This window comes from Salmo salar, chromosome ssa12 (assembly GCF_905237065.1).
Source record: "Salmo salar chromosome ssa12, Ssal_v3.1, whole genome shotgun sequence".
Classification (NCBI taxonomy): Eukaryota; Metazoa; Chordata; class Actinopteri; order Salmoniformes; family Salmonidae; genus Salmo; species Salmo salar.
Genome location: NC_059453.1, coordinates 26,065,899 through 26,086,171, shown reverse-complemented (window position 1 = coordinate 26,086,171; position 20,273 = coordinate 26,065,899). Strand labels below are relative to the sequence as shown.

The 20,273-nt window shown below is 44.2% G+C and overlaps 2 protein-coding genes and 1 long non-coding RNA gene across 10 annotated transcripts in view; 2 read left to right on the top strand and 1 right to left on the bottom strand.

Moving 5' to 3' along the window:
* Positions 1 to 424: 424 nt before the first annotated feature.
* On the top strand, positions 425 to 1,819 carry LOC106564704 (uncharacterized). Its single transcript, XR_001319522.2, has 2 exons — positions 425 to 549; positions 1,035 to 1,819. It is a non-coding gene; the product is annotated as an uncharacterized lncRNA (long non-coding RNA).
* Positions 1,820 to 2,826: 1,007 nt separating this feature from the next.
* ef1a1 (Elongation factor 1-alpha 1) lies at positions 2,827 to 15,988 on the top strand. 5 transcript variants are annotated; one of them, XM_045690464.1, is made up of 14 exons: positions 7,012 to 7,070; positions 7,797 to 7,926; positions 8,036 to 8,206; positions 8,525 to 8,698; positions 8,909 to 9,082; positions 9,193 to 9,344; positions 9,613 to 10,877; positions 12,190 to 12,354; positions 12,656 to 12,835; positions 13,199 to 13,495; positions 13,745 to 13,895; positions 14,313 to 14,569; positions 14,736 to 14,970; positions 15,305 to 15,988. In XM_045690464.1, exons 8-14 carry the CDS (start codon positions 12,211 to 12,213, stop codon positions 15,427 to 15,429), a joined length of 1,389 nt encoding a protein of 462 aa, XP_045546420.1. In that variant the 5' UTR covers positions 7,012 to 7,070; positions 7,797 to 7,926; positions 8,036 to 8,206; positions 8,525 to 8,698; positions 8,909 to 9,082; positions 9,193 to 9,344; positions 9,613 to 10,877; positions 12,190 to 12,210; the 3' UTR covers positions 15,430 to 15,988.
* A 171-nt stretch (positions 15,989 to 16,159) lies between these two features.
* LOC106564707 (potassium voltage-gated channel subfamily KQT member 5-like) overlaps positions 16,160 to 20,273 on the bottom strand; it is a 131,693-nt gene continuing 127,579 nt past the window's right edge. For all 4 annotated transcript variants that reach the window (XM_014130980.2, XM_014130985.2, XM_014130982.2 and 1 more), the window contains one exon: positions 16,160 to 19,879. In XM_014130980.2, the coding sequence (XP_013986455.2) occupies positions 18,566 to 19,879 (1,314 nt within the window). In that variant the 3' untranslated portion in view covers positions 16,160 to 18,565. The remainder of the gene's footprint in view (positions 19,880 to 20,273) is intronic.

The window sequence follows — 20,273 nt, the reverse complement described above, 5'->3', positions numbered from 1 at the left end:
ACCTTACGCCAAAGGCAGAATCGACAGAGCATTCGACAGCTTCCATTGTTTATGTGACATGCAGATGTTGCAGCACATCAAGGACTGTACTGTAGCTGAGGCGCGCCAGGCGAGAGGAGACAACACGTGGGACAAGTCTGTGGATGAGCTGGAAGCGTTCATTGCGCTCCTGTATGTCCGAGGACTGTACGTAGGAATGAACACGCCTTTGGAGAGCTTCTGGAACGAAAAATATGGGGTGATTTAAAAAAAAGAATCCCCCGAGACACTATGCCCACGGAACCGCTTCAGAGAGATCATGTGATACCTGCGTTTTGACGCAAGAGAGACCAGACGCATGCGCCTGGAAACTGACAAATTCGCCCTGGTATCAGAAGTTTGGGACGCGTTTGTACAGAACTGTGTTACCTCTTACAATCCAGGAGTGAACATTACCGTTGAGGAGCAATGGTCCCCCGCAAAAGCCAAGTGCACCTTTACGCAGTACATCCCCTACAAGCAAGACAAGTGGGTCATGAAGTTTCGGTTGGCAGCTGACGTCGACAGCAAGTACGTGCTGAATGTCTTTCCATATCTGGGGAAAGGCGACTCTCAGCGTCCTGAGAATGTGATGATGAGGCTTGTAGAACCTTACCTTGGCGAGGGTAGGAATGTAAACACAGACGAGATCTTCACATCACTGCCATTTGGCAAATAAGTTGATTGACAAGAACACAAGCTTAGTCGGGGTTATGAAAGTGAGCCGGGGGCTGCCTCTCTCTGTGAGCAACTAGGCACAGGCAGAGCTGTTCTCCACAACGGTGTTGAAGCACGACAAAGATGTACGCCAAGAGAAAACGTCTGTATCCTGAGTACTAAGCATCCGACAGTTGGCGGTGACACAAATAGAAAACCAGAGACCCTGACGCACTATAACAACACAAAGCTATGTTATAACGTTAGGCTATTACGCACCTTGGCATACAGCTGCCATGCACGGTGCTCTTCTATTGTAGCAAAATAATTCTACGGTATTGTACTGTATTCTATTCCAGGTTGGTATGGATAAGATGGCCAGACAGTTCACGGTGAAAGCAGCTACCCAACGATGGCCCGTTACCGTATTCTACAACCTGCTTGACCTGGCTGCTATCAACGCGCACGTTTTGTTCACCCTGTGCACCCGTAAGACAATCCCGAGGAGAGATTTCATCATGTAGTTGGCATTGGAGCTTCGTGAGAACCACATGAGCGCCAGGGGCAGGGCAGCAGCAGCGCACGATGTCCCAAATGACGAACCACCGCTCTCCGAGAAGAGACAGTGCCAGGTGCACGGATGCATGCGGAACATAAACTGCGACTTCTGCGGGACCTGTAAGCGATTTGTCTGCGGAAAGTGCTCATTCCAGAATAAAGATTTTGTCGACGATTTGTGTTGACTGTCATGACATGTTACTGTAAGAGTCTTCTGCGTAAAGGAGTAAGTGCTGCTATGCATAAAGGCGCACATGCCCGAGAGCGGCCACAACGAGTTCATTAATGACTGACACCAGTACAGGCTGTTTATACGACTGACGCTTGTTATATGCTTGTTATATTATTTTATAATACCGTTATTGGTTTACATTTGCTCGTTGTACACTTCATTGAGCTGACTCTAGGCCCATTTAGCCCTATTGACAGTGCATATTTTGGATACACCTATAACCTACTAGGTAGACTACCTAGACTAACATAAGAAAGGCTGGTATAAAAATAATATGCTTTTAAATTACTGTGAATGTGATTTGTGTATTGTTCTTTTCGTTAAAACCTACAAATAAAATGGAATTACCATTGACATTTTGGTGTTTCTTTCCCTCAATTAAAACAGAACAACCTAGGCTATTATAAAGGTCTAAAACTCTAAATGTAGTCAAGCAGCATGACCTATGACAGGGTCACCGGAAAACGTGTGGGGAGGCGACATTTGCCGCAACACATTTCAATATTTTGGTTTAGTTTATTAAAATACAGTATACTCCATTTTGTGAGAAAATGTGAATGGGATCAAATATGGTTTATATTCTTGTGCCACAAAGACTTTTCAAACCAAAATGATTAACTTGAATTAATCAATAGCTGACAGACAGTACATTTTTTTATAAGGCCTGCAGTTGCATTGGGCAGAACTATAGGGTGCATAGGAAGCAAGGAAGCAAGCTCAGTCCTATGCGTTTTATTATCCATCAAGTTGCTTTCTCTGTGTATAGGAACCCCCCCCCCGTCCTTATTTAAAATATAATTCATATGAAGTACACATTTGCTGGACTTTGACAGGGGTTTCATCCCCCCAAGTCCAGGAGTTTTTCCAGGAATAGAACAAAAAAACAATATGTGACCTGATTAGAAAAACTCAGGTCCCATCATAGCCCATATTAAACCTTTTTAGATTCATCACGTCAGACGTTCCAGAATTTTACCTGGTTAGGTTCGCAATCAGGAAGAACTATGGGCCCCGGGTGTTTTTTTCCCACCACCCCACTCTTTGTCCTGCGGTGACGCCTCTGGTATAGGCTACCTAGGCTAAGCTTTTAGAATGCCTACCTAAAATCACATCATCAGTACACTGACTGCAATTATTTGAATAACAGTGTTTTAATTGAATTGATAGATTTTAATTGTTCAACAAATATTTATTTTCCATGACCATCATACGACCTATAAGCCTACATAGTCTTACCAAAAACTCAGGTAAACTCCGGTAAGAATGTCTGACTACATTCCAACAGATAGGTGCACAGAAACCACACTCTGACCAATCAAATCCTTGAGGGGGAAGTTTGGGGTCTTTTTTTTGACGGAGCGTCTCTGGCTTCGGAACTGGGCAATGCAACCTGGAGAGGCTTCGGCTGCTTGGCGGATGGAAGGGCAGCGCTATCCCGTGAGAAGTTGAGTTGTGGACGTTGTTTTCACGAGGTTCCTTGATTGGTGAAGCGTGTAGAGTTGATCCATAGTACGGGGAATGGGACATTTCGTCGAGTAGTGCTGACGAAATGGAGGAAATTGAGAAAAAGTTGGTGATGCAAAAGCTGTGCTGGAATGCGAACAATATGCGTGCCAGTTCTGATGGTATGGAGCGGGAGGGTCAAGGACCGGAATGGTCGGTAGTGGAACGACATAGGAAGAAGAGAGATCATGATACAGAAAGCAGTGGAGCGTCTAGTAAAGAAAGCATAAAGAGGCCCAAGGTAGGACGCAAGCGTAGTGATGTGGAAAGTGGTCATAGTGTTTGATGAGATCACAGGGCCTCACTTACTGTGCGTCCTATTCGACTAACTAATACCGCAGAGAAAGAGGTAGGTGAAGTGAAATTAGCTCGGTTAATTGGAAATAGTATGTTGTTAATATTGTGTGGTAGTAGCCAGGCTCAGCAAGAGAAGATTTAGAAAATGGAAAATCTTAATGGAAGAAGATTAAAAGCCATGTCCCTGGTGCATATGCTAGATTGAGGGGATGTCTATGTCCACAGATGATATTAAAGAAAATGTGAAGGGAGGCAGAGTGATTGGGGCCAAAAAGTTGATCAGTAGGAAAGAGGGTCAAAGAAGTGAAAGCTTGTCAGGGATGTTGAGGTTTGAGAAAGTCTTGCCGGGAAAAGTAGAGATAGGATTCCTTAGTTTCACTGTTAGAGAATTTGTCCCATATGCACTGCAGTGTTTTAAATGCCGAAGAATGGGACATGTAGCTGCTCAGTGTAAAGGAAAGAAAAGATGTGCCAAGTGTGCAGGGGCACATGATTACAGTGAATGTGGAAGCAATGTGAAGATGAAGTGCTGTAATTGTGGGGGAGAACATAGTGCAGCATTTGGTGGATGCCAGGCACAGAGAGAGGCTAGATGCTCAGAGATGTGGGATCAGTAGACGTTAGGGAATTTGGAATTTGATATTCATGGTAGTACAGAATTGGGCAGATCATGATTTATCGTACATTGCAGCACAGTAGGTGGCGGCATGCGCTAAAACGATTGTTTTAAAACGACCGCTATGATATCATAGAAGTAGAAGAAGAAGGCGATGGCTGTTTCTGTATTTCTCCCCCTTTGCGCTATCTGAAAAACATGAATTTATCGAGACGAATTGGTAAAATTGAATAAGACGGAGAAAAGCAAGCATGTAAGTATATAACTATGGAATTGCATTAGTTCGGTGGTTGTTTGTAATTTACAGCAAAGAAAAGTGGAATGTGATGAATGCTAGCCTGTACATTAACGTAGCCATTTACTGTAGCTTTTACCTATGTAGTTGAGTTTAGTCCTCTAGCCCAGACTGATTCCCAATAGGACCTGGAGTTAAGCTAAAGCAGATTCGGTATTTTGTCAGCTATTTAGCTATACCAGCTAGTTAGCTACACAGGCCACATAGATCATGATACCATCCCTAAAGTTTGCACATTATTTGATCAGTCTCCAAACTAGTGTCCACCCTGAGATTGGACGGTTGTGAGTTCAATCCCTAGCCGAGTCATACCAAAGACTGTAAAAATGGGACTTGATGCATCTCTGCTTGGCACTCAGCATTAAGGAGATAGATTGGGGGTGAGGCCCTGCGATAGACTAGCGTCCTGTCCAAGCTGCCCCGCGCTACATAAATAGGAGTTGGGACAGCCTGGAGACGTTCGGCTCGCACAAGCCAAGGCACTTCATTTCACAAGGTAATATTCTTCAAATTCAAGGTTTGAAAGCACAAATGATGAGCTTGCCAGGGTGCCAGTCTGTTTGTGCCATCATGCCACTGCTTGTCATGCCAAACTGTTTGGCATATGTCACGGAGTACAAGGAGTGTAATGTTAACACGAACACATACATAGGTTACCAATGAGAAGCTGAGGTGGAAATCTTAGCTAGAATAATTTGTGGCTTAACATGTTAATGAATAATTTCCCATATGAGAGGCAGTGCAATTTAGGGAGTATTGGCAGTACATCACTGATATAGTGTACCAATATTGCTAATCACAATATTCTGTGTATTACAAGTCAATGGTTGTTTGGTAGTGTGACCTCCCTGCAGCTGTCATCAAATGTGGGACTAGCTAGCCTGTCTTACTGCATTCTACACAGATTCTGTCTCTCGAGAAATTGGAGGGACACAAACGTCGGTAGTAACAGATCCACCTCCTCTGAATCCAGGGCAATGTTTTGCCCTGGGGGAAAAACCGATTGACTGAACAAAGGTAAGATAATCACATTCACCACACAGTAAGAACAGAGGACCAGCTCAGAATGAGTCTATTGAAAATGAATGTCATTTTGAATACACAGTAGGGCATGTTCATTGAAGCGTTAGTATTTTATATTGCACGTAGAAAATAAGATATACTTTTATTTGCCAATTTGACAGGAAAGTTTCTGCCTCCCATGTGGGAAAACTCTGCAATAAGCAAAAAGCCATCCTGAAGAAAAAGTACCAAAGTCCGCCAGGAGGGGAAACTGAGCATCCATTTTATATACATTGCGATCTCCACTATCAAGCTGGTAAAAGTAGCAAGGAGAGCCAACATGAGTATATTCTATCTGAGTCAGGCTACAGGAGAAGACATCAAGGAACATGTTCATTCTTAAACTCAGAAGTCGATGAGCCTATCAGAACAGCTCTGACAAAGGGCGTCTCTGGTATTGGCAAAACTAGCCAGGTGCGGATGATGATTCTTAACTGGGCAGAGGGAAAAGGAAACCAGGAAGACCAACTAATATTTCCCCTTCCTTTCCGGGAGCTGAATTTGCTGAAGGAGAGACTGAGTCTGATTGAACTTCTTTACGAGTTTTTCCCAGAATTGAAAGAACCAGGAATTTGCAACTTGGAAAATTGCAGAGTTGGGTTCTTCTTTGACGGGCTGGATGAATTCCGACGTCTTCTTGACTTCAAGAACAGCCCGATAGTGACCAATGTCACAGAGGCCTCCTCCGTGCCGACACTGCTTACAAACCTAATTAACGGTAATCTTCTTCCCTCCGCCGCTCACATATGGATTACATCCAGACCTGCGGCAGTCAGTCGCATCCCTCTTCAGAACATTGACAGAGTGTCAGAAATCGAAGGCTTCACCGACTCCCAGAAAGAAGAGTTCTTCAGGAGAGCAATCAATGACACGGACCAGGCCAAAGCAGTTATCACCTACTTGAAGAACTCGAAGGGCCTGTACAACTTGTGCCAGAGACCTTTTATCTGTTCAATCTCAGCGTCAATACTCGAAAAACAGACATATGTACCCGACAAAACATGCGAACCTGTCGCACTAACTCCATTATTTAACGACCCACTTATCCTGTTGCAAATGGGGAACCACAATGTAAAGATAGTTGATGAATTGGGGAAACTAGCCTTTAAGCAGTTGGTGAAAGGCAACACGGTTTTCTACGAGGAAGACCTAAGAGAGTGCAACATTGATGTCCAAGTGGCAGCTGTGTACGCAAAAGTGAACATACCCGTCTTTAGGGAGGATATTGGGCTGCACCAAAAGAAGATCTACTACTTTGGGCATACTACCATTCAGGTGTTCTTTGCTGCATTGCGGTTTCTTCAATCTGTTGGCGACCAAGACAAAAACCAGGCTGTCAACCGGAAAACCCAGATTGAGAGAACTCTCTGGTTTTTTAGAGATGCCACCCAACTCAAGAGCGCGGTGGACATGACTTTGCGGAGCAAGACCGGACATATGGACCTCTTCCTTCGCTTCCTCCTCGGCATTGCTCAGAACTTTAACCAGATGTTCTCAGAGGCTGGCTTCACCACGTCTACTGCCCTACCGGAAATGTTAGTGTACATTAAGAAGAAGGTCTTGGAGAATCCTGCTTCACCGAGGACCCTCAACTTGCTGAACTGCCTGAGGGAACTGAAAGACTACTCTCTAGACAACGATAGTGTGCGCTTTCTCAAGACGGCAATCCCCCCAGATGCCAAGTATCCACCTGCACATTGGTCCGATCTGGCCGCTCTGTTAGTGGCATCAGAGTCTGGGTCGATAGACGTGCTTGGGTTGGAAGTAGAGAACAGAGGAGACAAGGAACTTCTGAGGATGCTGCCAGTGATCAAAGCTTCCCAGACCGCCACGTAAGTACTTGGTCATTTAACAATACCAGCTATTACATATCTATATGACATGTCGGTAATGCACAAGATAATTGTCATCAAAATTATGTAATTCAAGATTGTTGGGCTCGTCTTACAGTTTTGGTGGTTCAAGTGGCTACTAGTATGACTTCTAATGTGCTTCTTGATTCCATAAACCCTCCTTCCCACCAGGCTGTCGTATCACAACCTGACTGAGAAATCCTGTGAATGTCTGGCCTCGGCGCTCACCTCAAAGGTGTCCAATCTGAAAACTCTGGACCTGAGTTTCAACACGCTGAAGGACTCAGGAGTACAGCTGTTGGCGGCTGGCTTGGCCAAGCCACATTGCCGACTGGAGAGACTGAAACTGTCCGGCTGCAGGGTCAAACAGTATGGCTTTGCAGCTCTGGCCAAAGCTCTCAAATCCAACCCGTCTCACCTTCGAGAGTTGGATCTGAGCGGCAACGAACCCGGAAGAATCGGGGGTGTTTCATCTCGTTGACGGACTAAAGGTTGTTAAGTGCGAACTGCAGATCCTGAAGTGAGTATTGAGTAAATGTCCATGGAACCTGTTGTGTTCTGATTTTTTGTAGGCTTGCTTTACCTCCACTTGTAATATCATTTAATTAAATTTTCCTTCGTGTTAATATTGTGGCTTGATGAAAATGAAATTCCCTTCTGTAAGGAAATAGTTGTTGTCTTCAATTTTTTTGTAATCTTCGTTAGGCTCTCAAACTGCAAGCTGGGCCTGGAGCTGAGTCGCGCTCTGGCGGTGTTGCTGATAGACAACCCCAGACACCTGCGAGAGCTGGACGTCAGCATGAACGACCTGGGAGACCCAGATATACAAACTGGAGTGAGTACTGTCTGGAGTATTGTAGTACACTCACACATTCCACCTCACTAATTCTAAAGTGGAATGTTCACTGTAGTAAATGTACCATACATTTTCCCTCCACCACCAGGTTGTACTGTTGTCAGCTCACTGAGAAATGCTGTGAGAACATGTTTGGATGTCTGGTGAACATCCCCAGTCTGAGGGAGCTCAACCTGAGCAACAACAACCTGAAGGACAAGGGGGTCAAGATGCTCTGCAACGCCTTCGGGCTGCCCGCCTGTCAACTGGAGAAACTCAAGTAAGCTAGCTAGCTCACAGAGAGTTGTGCGCAATCCCATGTACACCTCTATGAAAACAAGTTAGACAATTTTGGCAATTCAAAAATAAATCACTCATGGGCCGAATTTGGCCCGCTGGCTGCCAGTTTGCTTTGCCTGCCATATGAGCTGAACAGTACATTCAAACTTGTCCAATTTTGTTTAGGAAATGTGTATTTTTGCTGTCTTATCTTATTCCAAACTCCTTGGATACCACACATACATATTGAAGAATAAAATAATTGATGAATGAATAATTGAATTGAATTGACAATGACGAGTGTTGCCCTTCTCTCCAGTCTGGCGAGCTGTGGCTTCACATCTGGAGGATGTCGTTGGCTGGCTGGAGGGTTCAGTTTCAGCCCCACCTTCCTCAAACAGCTGGATATCAGCAGGAACCACCTGGGCCACTCAGATGTTGTCGCGTTTTTCCTGTTCCTCAAAACTATACGCTTTTCACTGGAGACCCTACGGTGAGTACTGCCATTAAACTGTACAATTGTAAAAGGCCTCACTGGTCACCATTGATTAGTTTAGTTGATAGATATTTTTATATTGAAATGGCATCAACAGGCACATCATGTGTGATTTAGAGGGACAGTATACTCAAATCAAATGACAGACTAATGTTGTGCGTATTTGTTGAACCCCCCCACCACACACACACACACACACACACCTAGACTGAGTGACTGTAAGATGACAGAGCTATGCTGTCCAGCGCTGGTCGAAGCTCTCCGCTCCAATCTCACCAACCTGAAAGAGCTGGATCTATCTGGAAACGACCTGGGAGACAGCGGTGTAAAAACACTCTGCATGGGACTGACCTCAACAACCTGTAAACTGGAGAGACTGTTGTAAGTAACATGTTAACAGTGTTAATACTTATAAGCATATTCACAAAAAAATGCATTTATAATGCATTGTTGAGTATGGTGAAGTGAATGTCGTCGTCTCCCCCCCCCAGTCTGAGGGCTGCTCCTCCCTAGCGTTAGCCCTGAAGTCCAGCTGCTCCAAAATCACAGAACTAGGCCTGATGGGAAACGACACGGGAGAAGATGGACTGCGGATTCTCTCCGGCATCAGGGATGACCCACACTACAATCTACAGACTCTAGAGTAAGTACTGATGCCATCAAAGCTCAGAAAAGTTACTTGTTAATGTTACCATAGAAACAGTGCAAAATGTGGGACAGGAGATTTTTATTCATTTCTAGAACTTGAAAGATATTCTCTAGATAGACTCTAGATATGCTGCCCTCTTGCTTTAGCTTTTTTGAGAAATGTTACCAATCGGGTTTTTTTTATCTACGTAGTCATAATTTGTAGGCCTACATTAGTGCAACGTAATCATTAGTCCATTTGTTAATGTTATTCTTCTTTCCAGAATAAACGATTGAGAGTGGCCTTGCTCGCTGGAGGTGGTTCTTGGCTCGACCTTTTCCCAAATCTGGAGTGAAGTTACTTAATGGGGAACACTATGGAGTGAAGATACGAAACGACTGGCTGACAAGTCTCGACACACTTGCTCAACAGTAAGCACTTGACGTGCTTTGAAACAACTGGACTGGTTCACTGACGTTTGACCATTTTTAAAGTTGCTTAAAGTATCCTGGCTGCCCACACTTGAACAGAAGACCAAAGAGTATTTACCTAGAAACAGATAGTGAGGCTGAAGTGACACACACACTGTTGCTAACTCCGTTCCTCTGGTCTTGCTACAGTATCAACTCATTTAACCTTTGCAGAAGCCTTACAGCATGTTTTGCACATCAGTATGTACACTATAGAATGTATAGCCTCAAACACACATGACCGGCCTCTTGACAACGTCTTAGCCAACTACGGTAGCGAAAAGCTAGCAGTTTGGTGGAGTGAGGTTACGTTATAGCGTCTCTGAGGGAGAAGGATGATGCGATGTTTTCTTTTTAACACTGGTACAGTCTCTTGGTAGCACAGTCTTTTTGCTTTTTGCTTTTCAATTTTTATTTTATTTCTCTTTGAAAGTGCTTTTTTTTATTAAGATGATCAAACATTTCGGAAAATGTATACAGTAGTACAACTCTTGATTTATTTACTATTGTTGTGTACAATGTACATTTTACCCAAATATACCAAGCTACTTCTATTGGTCATGATGTTTTTTTTTTTTTTAAGTACTAATGGGAGGTTTAACATCAGAAGCTTTCCAACTTTGGTCATATGTTTTAGGTCTGGTCTCCAAATCGGTTTGCACCTTCTGCAACAGCCTGGGTGATGCCGTATTTCAAGTTAAACAAGTGCCTTTAGAGTAGTGTGATTGTGGGTGACAGTTCTCTACTATTTGTCTCCTCTGCTGGTATGTACAGTATGTCTGTTTGAGTGTGCTTGTATGTGTGTTCTGTTGTTGTGTTTGTGTGTAAATGTATACAATCATGTCTCATGTTCAAATTGTTACAATGTTACACATTGATTCTCTGATTGTTATGGTGCATCACCACCACCACCTGGTGGCGAAAAACACGAATTTCTCTCTAAGGGGGGTAAACTAATGACGTGTGTGAAGCCAATCGCGGCAGCACCCACTACTGGGTCCCTAATAATAAACCAGACAGCATCTTTTGCTACACGATCACTGGCCGAATTTTTGCGAGCGCATCTATACAAACCCAGGTATGATACCATTTTAGCTAACAACAAGCTAAAGTATTAACCAACCGTGGTCTGCATTTTTAAACGTGTGCTGTGAAATGGTCTGACGAGGTAGGTCTAACGCTGGATGTAGTAGTGTTATGCAAGGCAGTCGGTTTGTATAAATTGCACACAGTCTCCATGTGGAAATTACAATAACAACGCGTCTGACACTATTAGCAAAACAATGAGGGGTTGCTCTCGAAGGTAACATGGCGCAGTGTAATGCCTCGGGTATCGGTATGAACCGGCGCTGTAGCCTATGTGCTTGGATAACGCGAAATAGTTACCAAGCCAGCAAGATGCATGATAGTGGCGTCAATATTCGCAAAACTAAGGCAGTAGTCTTTAATAGCCTACCTATTGCTGTCCCGTAATCTCTTTCATTGCTTCGTAGGAGCTTATAAACATGTTATATGATGGCCACAATACCATTATTTTGTCAAGTTTTTGTAACTACATAATATAAATGTTCCTTATGTGTTTACATGCTCTTTCTTTGATATCTTGTTAATAGCCATGTTATGTAAAAAAACAACTTTATTTCAGTGTCAATTGTAGCAGGTGTTTAGGGGAGTATATGAGGATGGAGGGGTTACCTAGGTCAAATTGGGAGTCGTCGCAAATGGCACCTTATTCCCTATAGGCTATAGTGTACTATTCCCTGTATAGAGCCAAGTGCACTAAATATGGAATAGGGTGCCATTTGGAATGTACCCTGGGTGTATATTGATTGATTGACTGGCCATTGTTTCTCTGACTGCCTCTTGAAATATTAAACGTCCCAAATACTGTTTGCACCCAACCACCAGTCTCCAGTGTCATCATGAACATGGTGGGGTAGGCTTTGAGAACCAGGAAGGAAAATAACAGCTATGTTGTTGAGAAATAGCTGCTTTTCTTTCACCTGTTCTTTCATTCTGATGACCTCACTCTCAAAATGGTGGCAAGCCACTCAGTGAAACTTTACACATTGTCAGGGAAGGGAATAGAGAGATCTTATGGGGTGTGAATGGTTCTCGATGACTGAAATGATGTGTGAGGGAGAAGCAGTGTTTGTGTGATGCAATAATCTACCGACTGTTGTGAGCTTTCTTCATTGCGTAGCAGACTTATCAACTAAACAAAGCATTGCAAAGGGATACTGGATTTAGTCACTAGTATTAATCAATTTCACAAATATTTGTCTCCTTAATACCTCCTAAAATGTAATACATTTTGCTCGGTTAATGACATTGTAATTCCTAATAACTTGGCTAGCTTGGTTGACCCCTCTTGCCACAATCTACTCCAGTGTCTTCCTGAGTGAACAGCTATGGGCAAGGAGAAGCTTCACATCAACATCGTGGTGATCGGCCATGTGGACTCAGGCAAGTCCACCACCACAGGCCACCTCATCTACAAGTGTGGGGGCATTGACAAGAGGACCATTGAGAAGTTTGAGAAGGAGGCCGCTGAGGTATGGAGGTGACCAGACACAAGTAACTTAACAAAACCATTCTCTGTGCTGGGAATGTATTTAAGGTCTATCCTGTTGTTATACATGATCGATATGTTAGAGACTATTGTCAAACTTTATACCAAGCCCGGTATTTCAGGGATATGGTATGATTCCACTTTGAATCCATACCATTGAACTTACTATTGACTTATTTAGCTCTCGATATCTCTCTCTCGATTTTGTTCCAGCATAACTAAGACAAATGTCAAACTGCACAGACTTTTGACATTGATTTGGTCTCCCTTTGGTCTGTCTTTAGATGGGGAAGGGCTCATTCAAGTATGCCTGGGTGCTGGACAAGCTGAAGGCAGAGAGGGAGCGAGGCATCACCATCGACATCTCCCTGTGGAAGTTTGAGACCAGCAGGTACTACGTCACCATCATCGACGCCCCGGGACACAGGGACTTCATCAAGAACATGATCACTGGCACCTCTCAGGTATGGGCTGCAGACACTACCATATCCAGCTGTCACTAAACATGGACCCTGACTAAAAGTTTAGCCAAGGGCCTTATTTGGTACTTATGGGCCCCAAAACTGGAAGAAGGAAGAGCATGAAACATATTAAACATGTCTTCTATACTTTTAGAAAAAAAAAACTTTGACCAGGTTTACATTGGCTACTCTGAAAATCAAACGGTTATTTTGGGAATCCATAAACGGCACCATATTTTAAAATTACATTTACTAAAACAAGAAATAAGAATAAGAAATTGCTTATTTTTTCATGTAACACTTTCTGCTTTCAAATTGCTTTCAAATGCATACAAAATGAAACGTCATGGTTGCTCCCTGCCACAGGCGGACTGTGCTGTGCTCATCGTGGCGGCGGGAGTGGGCGAGTTTGAGGCGGGCATCTCCAAGAATGGGCAAACCCGCGAGCACGCCCTTCTGGCCTACACCCTAGGGGTCAAGCAGCTGATCGTATCGGTCAACAAGATGGACTCCACCGAGCCCAACTACAGCCAGAAACGCTATGAGGAGATTGTGAAGGAAGTCAGCACCTATATTAAGAAGATTGGTTACAACCCGGATACGGTGGCCTTCGTTCCCATCTCTGGCTGGAATGGGGACAATATGCTGGAGGCTAGCCCTAACGTTAGTATTCTTCTTTTTATACTTATCCTTATCTTTTTCCAAGGCAGGAGGACACTTTATGTTCTTAGGACGCAACCTTATTACACAATAGAGTTGCAGATGCAGTCGTGCACACCTCCACTGAATTACACTGCCCAATTAGTATAACTGTAATTGGTTAGTTTTACAAGGTGTTTTAATACATATTTCTTATGTAGGCCATAATGCTTAAGTTATGCTTGTTCCTGATATTTGGTCTGTTCCCTGTAGATGACATGGTTCAAAGGGTGGAAGATCACCCGTAAGGACGGCAACGCCTCTGGAACCACCCTGCTGGAGGCCCTGGACGCCATCCAGCCACCCTCCCGCCCCACAGACAAACCCCTCCGCCTGCCCCTACAGGACGTCTACAAGATAGGAGGTGAGGCCCTGGGAGGTGGAGGAGCTTGTGGGGCCTCCCCGCCACTGGTGCTATGCTTGGGGGTTAATTCCATTTCAATTTAGTCAATTTGGCTATTGTGCAGCAATGAAAGCCAAGGAGTTTTGAGTTGTTTTTCAGTTCTTACATACATTTTATTTTGATGTTATACCTTGCACTCAGGCTGGGATTCAATCCGAGCTGCGTTCGATCCGCGATCTAGCACACTTGACATTTAACTGGAATTTACAATTAAGCTGACATCTGCAGCGTTTACCTTGAATGCGATCTCTACGAAGGCGGTAACATTGCCATTAAATGCTACAATTTCTACAAGTGCGATCAGATTCAATCCTGGCCTCAGAGAGACTTGAAAGATTGCCTCAAACATTTCATGCCTCTCACCTCCCTCTCTCCCAGGTATTGGTACGGTCCCGGTGGGGCGGGTGGAGACGGGAGTGATCAAGCCAGGCATGGTGGTGACTTTTGCCCCCGTCAATGTGACCACGGAGGTCAAGTCAGTGGAGATGCACCACGAGGCGCTGACCGAGGCCATGCCCGGAGACAACGTGGGCTTTAACGTCAAGAACGTGTCGGTAAAAGACATACGGCGAGGGAACGTGGCTGGTGACAGTAAGAACGACCCGCCGATGGAAGCGGCCAACTTCACTGCCCAGGTCTGGATAGGAGAGTTAGCTGTGGAGAACACTGTGTGTCTGGACTGAAACGAGTCCTTACGAGACACCAATTAACATGCTGTGTTCTGATTCCTGTTTTTGTCCAATTCACACATCACTTACTACCCCGTTTAAAGTGTTTTGTGTCTCCTCCCTCCTCCCCCAGGTCATCATCCTGAACCACCCAGGTCAGATCAGTGCTGGCTACGCCCCCGTGCTGGACTGCCACACGGCCCACATCGCCTGTAAGTTCGCTGAACTGAAGGAGAAGATTGACCGGCGCTCAGGCAAGAAGCTGGAGGACAACCCCAAGGCCCTGAAGTCTGGCGACGCAGCCATCGTTGACATGGTCCCCGGGAAGCCCATGTGTGTGGAGAGCTTCTCTGAGTACCCACCACTTGGTAGGTGGTGTGTGTGTGTGTGTGTCTGCCCTCAACCCAGATCCCTATTGGGGGGACAGATGACATGTACTGTACATCTTTATTGTCATATAGATATTACAGAACCTGCTCTGTTCATCAGATAACAAGTTATCTCCATCCTTCATCAGTCTTGGTGCTTCTTGTCTAGAACTAATCACATGTTACATTTAGTATTTTCAAAGTGCTACAGTTGATCACAAATCAACTATAGCATTGTATCATGTGCTATAAAGCCTGTAATAGACTGAAATACGTTTATAATAAAGTCATTAGAAGTATGACTCGCATTCGATCATTCTCTCCATCCTCCCAGGGCGCTTTGCGGTGCGTGACATGCGTCAGACGGTGGCGGTGGGCGTGATCAAGGCGGTGGAGAAGAAGGCTCCGTCCACGGGCAAGGTCACCAAGTCGGCCCAGAAGGCCCAGAAGGTCAAATGAACGTTGTGTTGGGCTCGCGACGTTAGCATCCGCCACCGTAAAAACATCACCCCCCTGCTACACACCATAGTCAAAGTCTGGTCCATGCTCACGATGCATCGCAAGAGCAGACGGAGGAAAGAAATGACATGGTATATTCATTAAGGAAGTGTTCTGTTTTATATATATGTTTTGGACTGCTTGTTTGACTGTTTGTGGTTAGTAGAAGACAATTTAAATAACTCCTCTAGATGTGTGCTATTGTACTCAGTTAAACGTCAAAACTTGTATTGATAGTGTTGGTTTGCATTAAACTAGCTGCTAGTTAATGTTAGTAAAATGTACAAACATTTTTAAGTTAAATAAATGTTGAAATGGTGTTGTGTTTACCTATGGCTGCTTGCATGTTCCCAATGCACTTTAAAAAATATATCAGATACTAACATATTATAGCGCCTTGCTTGGCTTAAAAGCTCCCTTGCACTGTTCAAACTTTGTCGATACTGTTCCCTCTACACCTTATTGTATGCAGCCTGTGAGCTTGATCTATATCAAAGACATTAAAAAGTGTTCAAACTTACAACATGTGCGTCATTTTTCCGCAGTCATTTAAATATGGGTTGACAGTTGAAAAATGTAAAAATCATTTTCAAGGTAATAAATAGATGTCAACACGCAGCTACAAAACAGAACATACACCACAATGGTCATAGGCTAACAGAACATGTCTGAAAATATGTCACAAACACACTTAAATTTCCTTTTTTTTATTGATGTAGGAGAATAGAAGTTTCTTTAGCATTTTTCATGACATTACAGGCTTGATGGAGCTAACTGAAATTATTACTATGGTATAGGTATGTGCACATCATTTAAATAAATTAGGATAATGATCGTATGAGACACAATGATGACATTTCTAAAGGCCAGTTTTCCTTTGGTAATACATGGTCTATCTGTGGATAAATAATGCCCAAATCAGATATTCATTTTTTACAAGGGACGAAACAAAAATCAAGTATGTGAGACCATTTCAGCACAAAAGGCCAACAACCCACACGTTGGGTGCAAATATACATGTTGAAATGGACAGTATATTGCTAAGAAAGGCACCATGTTATGTACTGCAAGTTTTATATACTTCACATATTCTGGTAAAGCCTTCAATAAGGATTTAATCGACCATAAATGTTTCTGCTAATGTTTCTGTTTCCAATGGTATGTGTACTGGAGCTTTGGATTTAGTGTGCAATTTCAAACTGTATTTCATGTTGTTTAGAATGGGTTTCTCTCCTTTGAAACAACCCACTTGGTGAAACATCCAATAATCCTTACCAGGATCCTGTTCAGTAGGCACAAAATGTTACAAAACGTTTTGAAACCGATGAAGTAGCCTACTACCTGAGGCTGAGCGTGTCCAATGAGTCATCTTTGCATTCCGTTTCAAAATGTTTTGCTACATTGTGCCCTATTGAACATGACCTTGTACTGAATCTGTAACATTTAAAGGGATAGTCCACCCAAATAACAAAATTACATTTTTATTTTAGTACCATGTAAAGAAATAGCTGTCCGTCATTGCTGTCTCTCCTTGTCCAAAGACTGCTTGAAGGGTAAGAAAAACAATGTAATTTTGTGATTTGAGTGACATATCCCTTTAAGTCAAAAGGGCTAATTGTTGTTAGCATTAGCCATGATGTCACTCACACTGCTTGCCAGGGTGTGCAAAATATCACTTACAGATTATTAACATAACATTATATACATTCTACAGCATGTCAACTTCAGTTTAAGCATTCAAAACTATAATGTATTAAAAGAACTACAGCCGGTGAGTGTGATTTCGACTGAAACCGTGTACTGTAAGATTGCAAGTATCTTCATTTAATTAAAAGAGGGTCACATAATCAGATAATATAGTTTTGCACATTTTCTCCCTTCATCGTGTTTTGCTCTCTTGTGTTATAAGTAACAAAAAAATAATAAAAATTGAATGAGAAGATATACAGGTATCTCAAGAAATCACATTCATAATGTGGATACCTTGGTCGTCGGGTAGAAAACACCTCGGGGTGCGCAATTGAACTGTGTTTTAGGCATAGAAATATAACTACTAGAACGGGAATCCCCATTCAAAGGTGTCATGATGGGTGGACCGTATTCTAGTATTTCTATGGTTTTAGCAGCTATTCGTCTCCTGTTTTAGCAGTTATTCCTTTCCAGGGACTATGTGTAGCAGCTTGTGTACAATGGTTACACAGTATGTAAACTACCGGAGTGTGTGTGTATTTGTGTGTTTGACCTGTTGGCAGAATTTAATTTACCTCAAACTAGTATTGACCTGGACTTGGCAAGTCTATTATTACAATGAGGGGTGTTTTGTGCCATTGTATGTCCACAATAGTCTCTCAAATGAGAAACTATTATAGGGAACTGATGTGGGTGAAAAACTTGGTCGTGTTGAGGCAACATTCATTTCAAGATGGCTGCCTCAGAAGCTTTGGATAACAGTATGATATTGGGTTCATGTAAGCATTTAACTTGCCCCATAAGCTATAGTCTTATAAGTTAGGATGCCCCACACTTGAACTTTTACTGTACATGATTATGTGTATTAAAATTAAGGAAAAGTTTTCTAGAAGGGTTTTGCCATAAGGCCTATAGGCATCAACAACTTCCTGTGTTAATGAATCAAGACTTATGGGTAAGTTGTAAATACCATGACATTTGGACTGAAAACATGCAGTGCTCATGCAGTTTCGAGATCATAGATCAATCCATTGTCTTTCAGGATCAAGTTTTGCTTGTTTCTTTATATATATATATATATATATATATATATATATATATATACACAACCTCTTACTCAAAGTCTCTTTTTTATACACCTCTCTCTTTATTATACCTTCTTTATTTTCTTTGTTTCGATTTCTTCAACCGTACTTTAAAAAAAGAATAATTCATGCAATGATATGTTCATGTATCGTCGACATGTATGAAAAATACTATGCTTTTTATCAAATGAATCAACATAAAAAATAAACAGAAATAACCATTATAGTCCCTCCCTGTTCTCCCTCAACCCTCCCAAAATAGAATAAAGAGCTTCTCTGTAAGGTGAGGTTTTTGATTGGTCCATACGACACGGGGGTGTGTCTTATTTTAGCCGTACATGCGGCATGCTCAGGGACTCGGTGCTCCCGACTGAGGGGGGCGATGACATGTTCCCGCTCCCTCTCGCCAGGCTCCTATTGAAACCTGCCAGAGCACTTAACCCCGCCCCAAGCCCCGGGTCTGTCCTCAGTAGCTCTGATGAGTAAGAGGTTGCGTCGGCTGTCCCCTGGGACAGGAAGTCAAAGCCAAAAGCTCCACCTTGAGCCTCAGGGGGGAGAGGGAGGGCGTCCACGTCCCTGTCGCTGATAAAGAGGTCCTCCTCCCCCCAGCCATCCCTGCCGCCCCCTCCCCCAGGGTCCTGACTACTGTGGGAGCCTGTAGGGGAGTCGCTGCTGCAGGGGCTGGGGGAGGAGAGGCTGAGGCTAGGATGGTGGTGGCTATCCAGGGCCCTGGAGGTGGTTGACCCCCCCGGCCCCAGGTTTTGGACGGACATGGACTTGCCCAGGATTCGGTCCACCTGGCTGGGGTTGGAGCTGGAGGAGCAGCGGCCTCCTCCTCCCAGAGCAGAAGAGAGGGGTACCAGGGGCTCCATCTCCAGGCTCGTGTGTCTCCTCCAGGAGCCCTCTGCTTTGGCATTGCAGGGCCGGCCATTGCTGTTCCCACTAGACCCCCCTCTTGGCTGCCCCAGCCTCCCGATTCTGAGGCCTTGTTCTGGGCCTAACACATCATCATCCTCCCTCTCCTCCGGGCTTCCACAGAAGTCACCCACCTCTACCTCCCTCTCCCTCTCGGGCCTGGAGTGACCCACCGTCCGGCTGGGCTGGGGAGGAGGCGGTGGGGGTCTGGCCAGAGTAGGAAACCCCCCACCTCCAGATACACAATTAGGAGTAAGAATAGGAGGTGAGTGAGAAGAACTTCCTCTATGGACTGGTTCCCCACTTTCCGGGAGGGTATGATGATGATGATGTTGGTGGTGTTGAGGAAGGGGCGACGGACTGAATGAGGAGGGCGGGGGCCCACTGGTAGAAGGCGAGGTGGTGCCAGTGTTAAGGTTGAGGCTGAGCTCGGTGGACGGCGCCAGGATAAGGTGAAGTCCCCGGGACAGGTTTGAGGCGTTGGTGGAGGAGCGGGTCACGCACCCCCTTTGGCCCTCTATCCCTGGTCCACCTCCGGTGCTGCTGACCTGGGTAGAGCAGGTGGAGTGGTCCTTGAAGAGGATAGAGCTCTGGTAGTCTGAGGTCTGCTCCAGCTCAAACAGGGGCAAGGAGGAGAGGGTAAGGGCAGAGGAGGAGCCTTTACGTAGCACATGCCGGTAGATGTCCAACAGGGAGTCTAGCTTCGACTCAATAGACTGGACCTAGAGAGGGATGGATTGAAGGAAGGAAGGAAGGAAATATAAATGAAGGTTAATATTAGCTACACAAAAGAAAGAGTACTTTCACATAATTGGTAATACAAACATTTAACCACATTCAACCATAACATGTTGAATAACAGTAGTTGGTAGCCCTTTACACTCGTACCTGTACCCGTATACAGATTAAAAACGGCAAATTGGGCACTAATGCTTCACAGCACTGTATGGGTTTGGACTGACAGCCGTTCTGAATTTGAGCACAGCGAGCGGCAAGAAGTTGCCCCCATCTCTCCCGGTACTTGGGCAACATTTGCTATTTTTTTGTTCTCTTAGTGAGGGAAATGCTGTAAGTTAAGAGGACTCTATGTACTTTGAAAGATGAGACGTTGAGGAT

What these genes read in the sequence shown, in the direction of transcription:
- ef1a1 (XM_045690464.1), top strand. Translation starts at nt 12,211, where the DNA reads ATGGGCAAGGAGAAGCTTCACATCAACATCGTGGTGATCGGCCATGTG. An exon ending in TGCTGGAGGCTAGCCCTAAC is followed by an intron (nt 13,496 to 13,744) that starts GTTAGTATTCTT and finishes TGTTCCCTGTAG; the next exon opens with ATGACATGGTTCAAAGGGTG. An exon ending in GGACGTCTACAAGATAGGAG is followed by an intron (nt 13,896 to 14,312) that starts GTGAGGCCCTGG and finishes CCTCTCTCCCAG; the next exon opens with GTATTGGTACGGTCCCGGTG.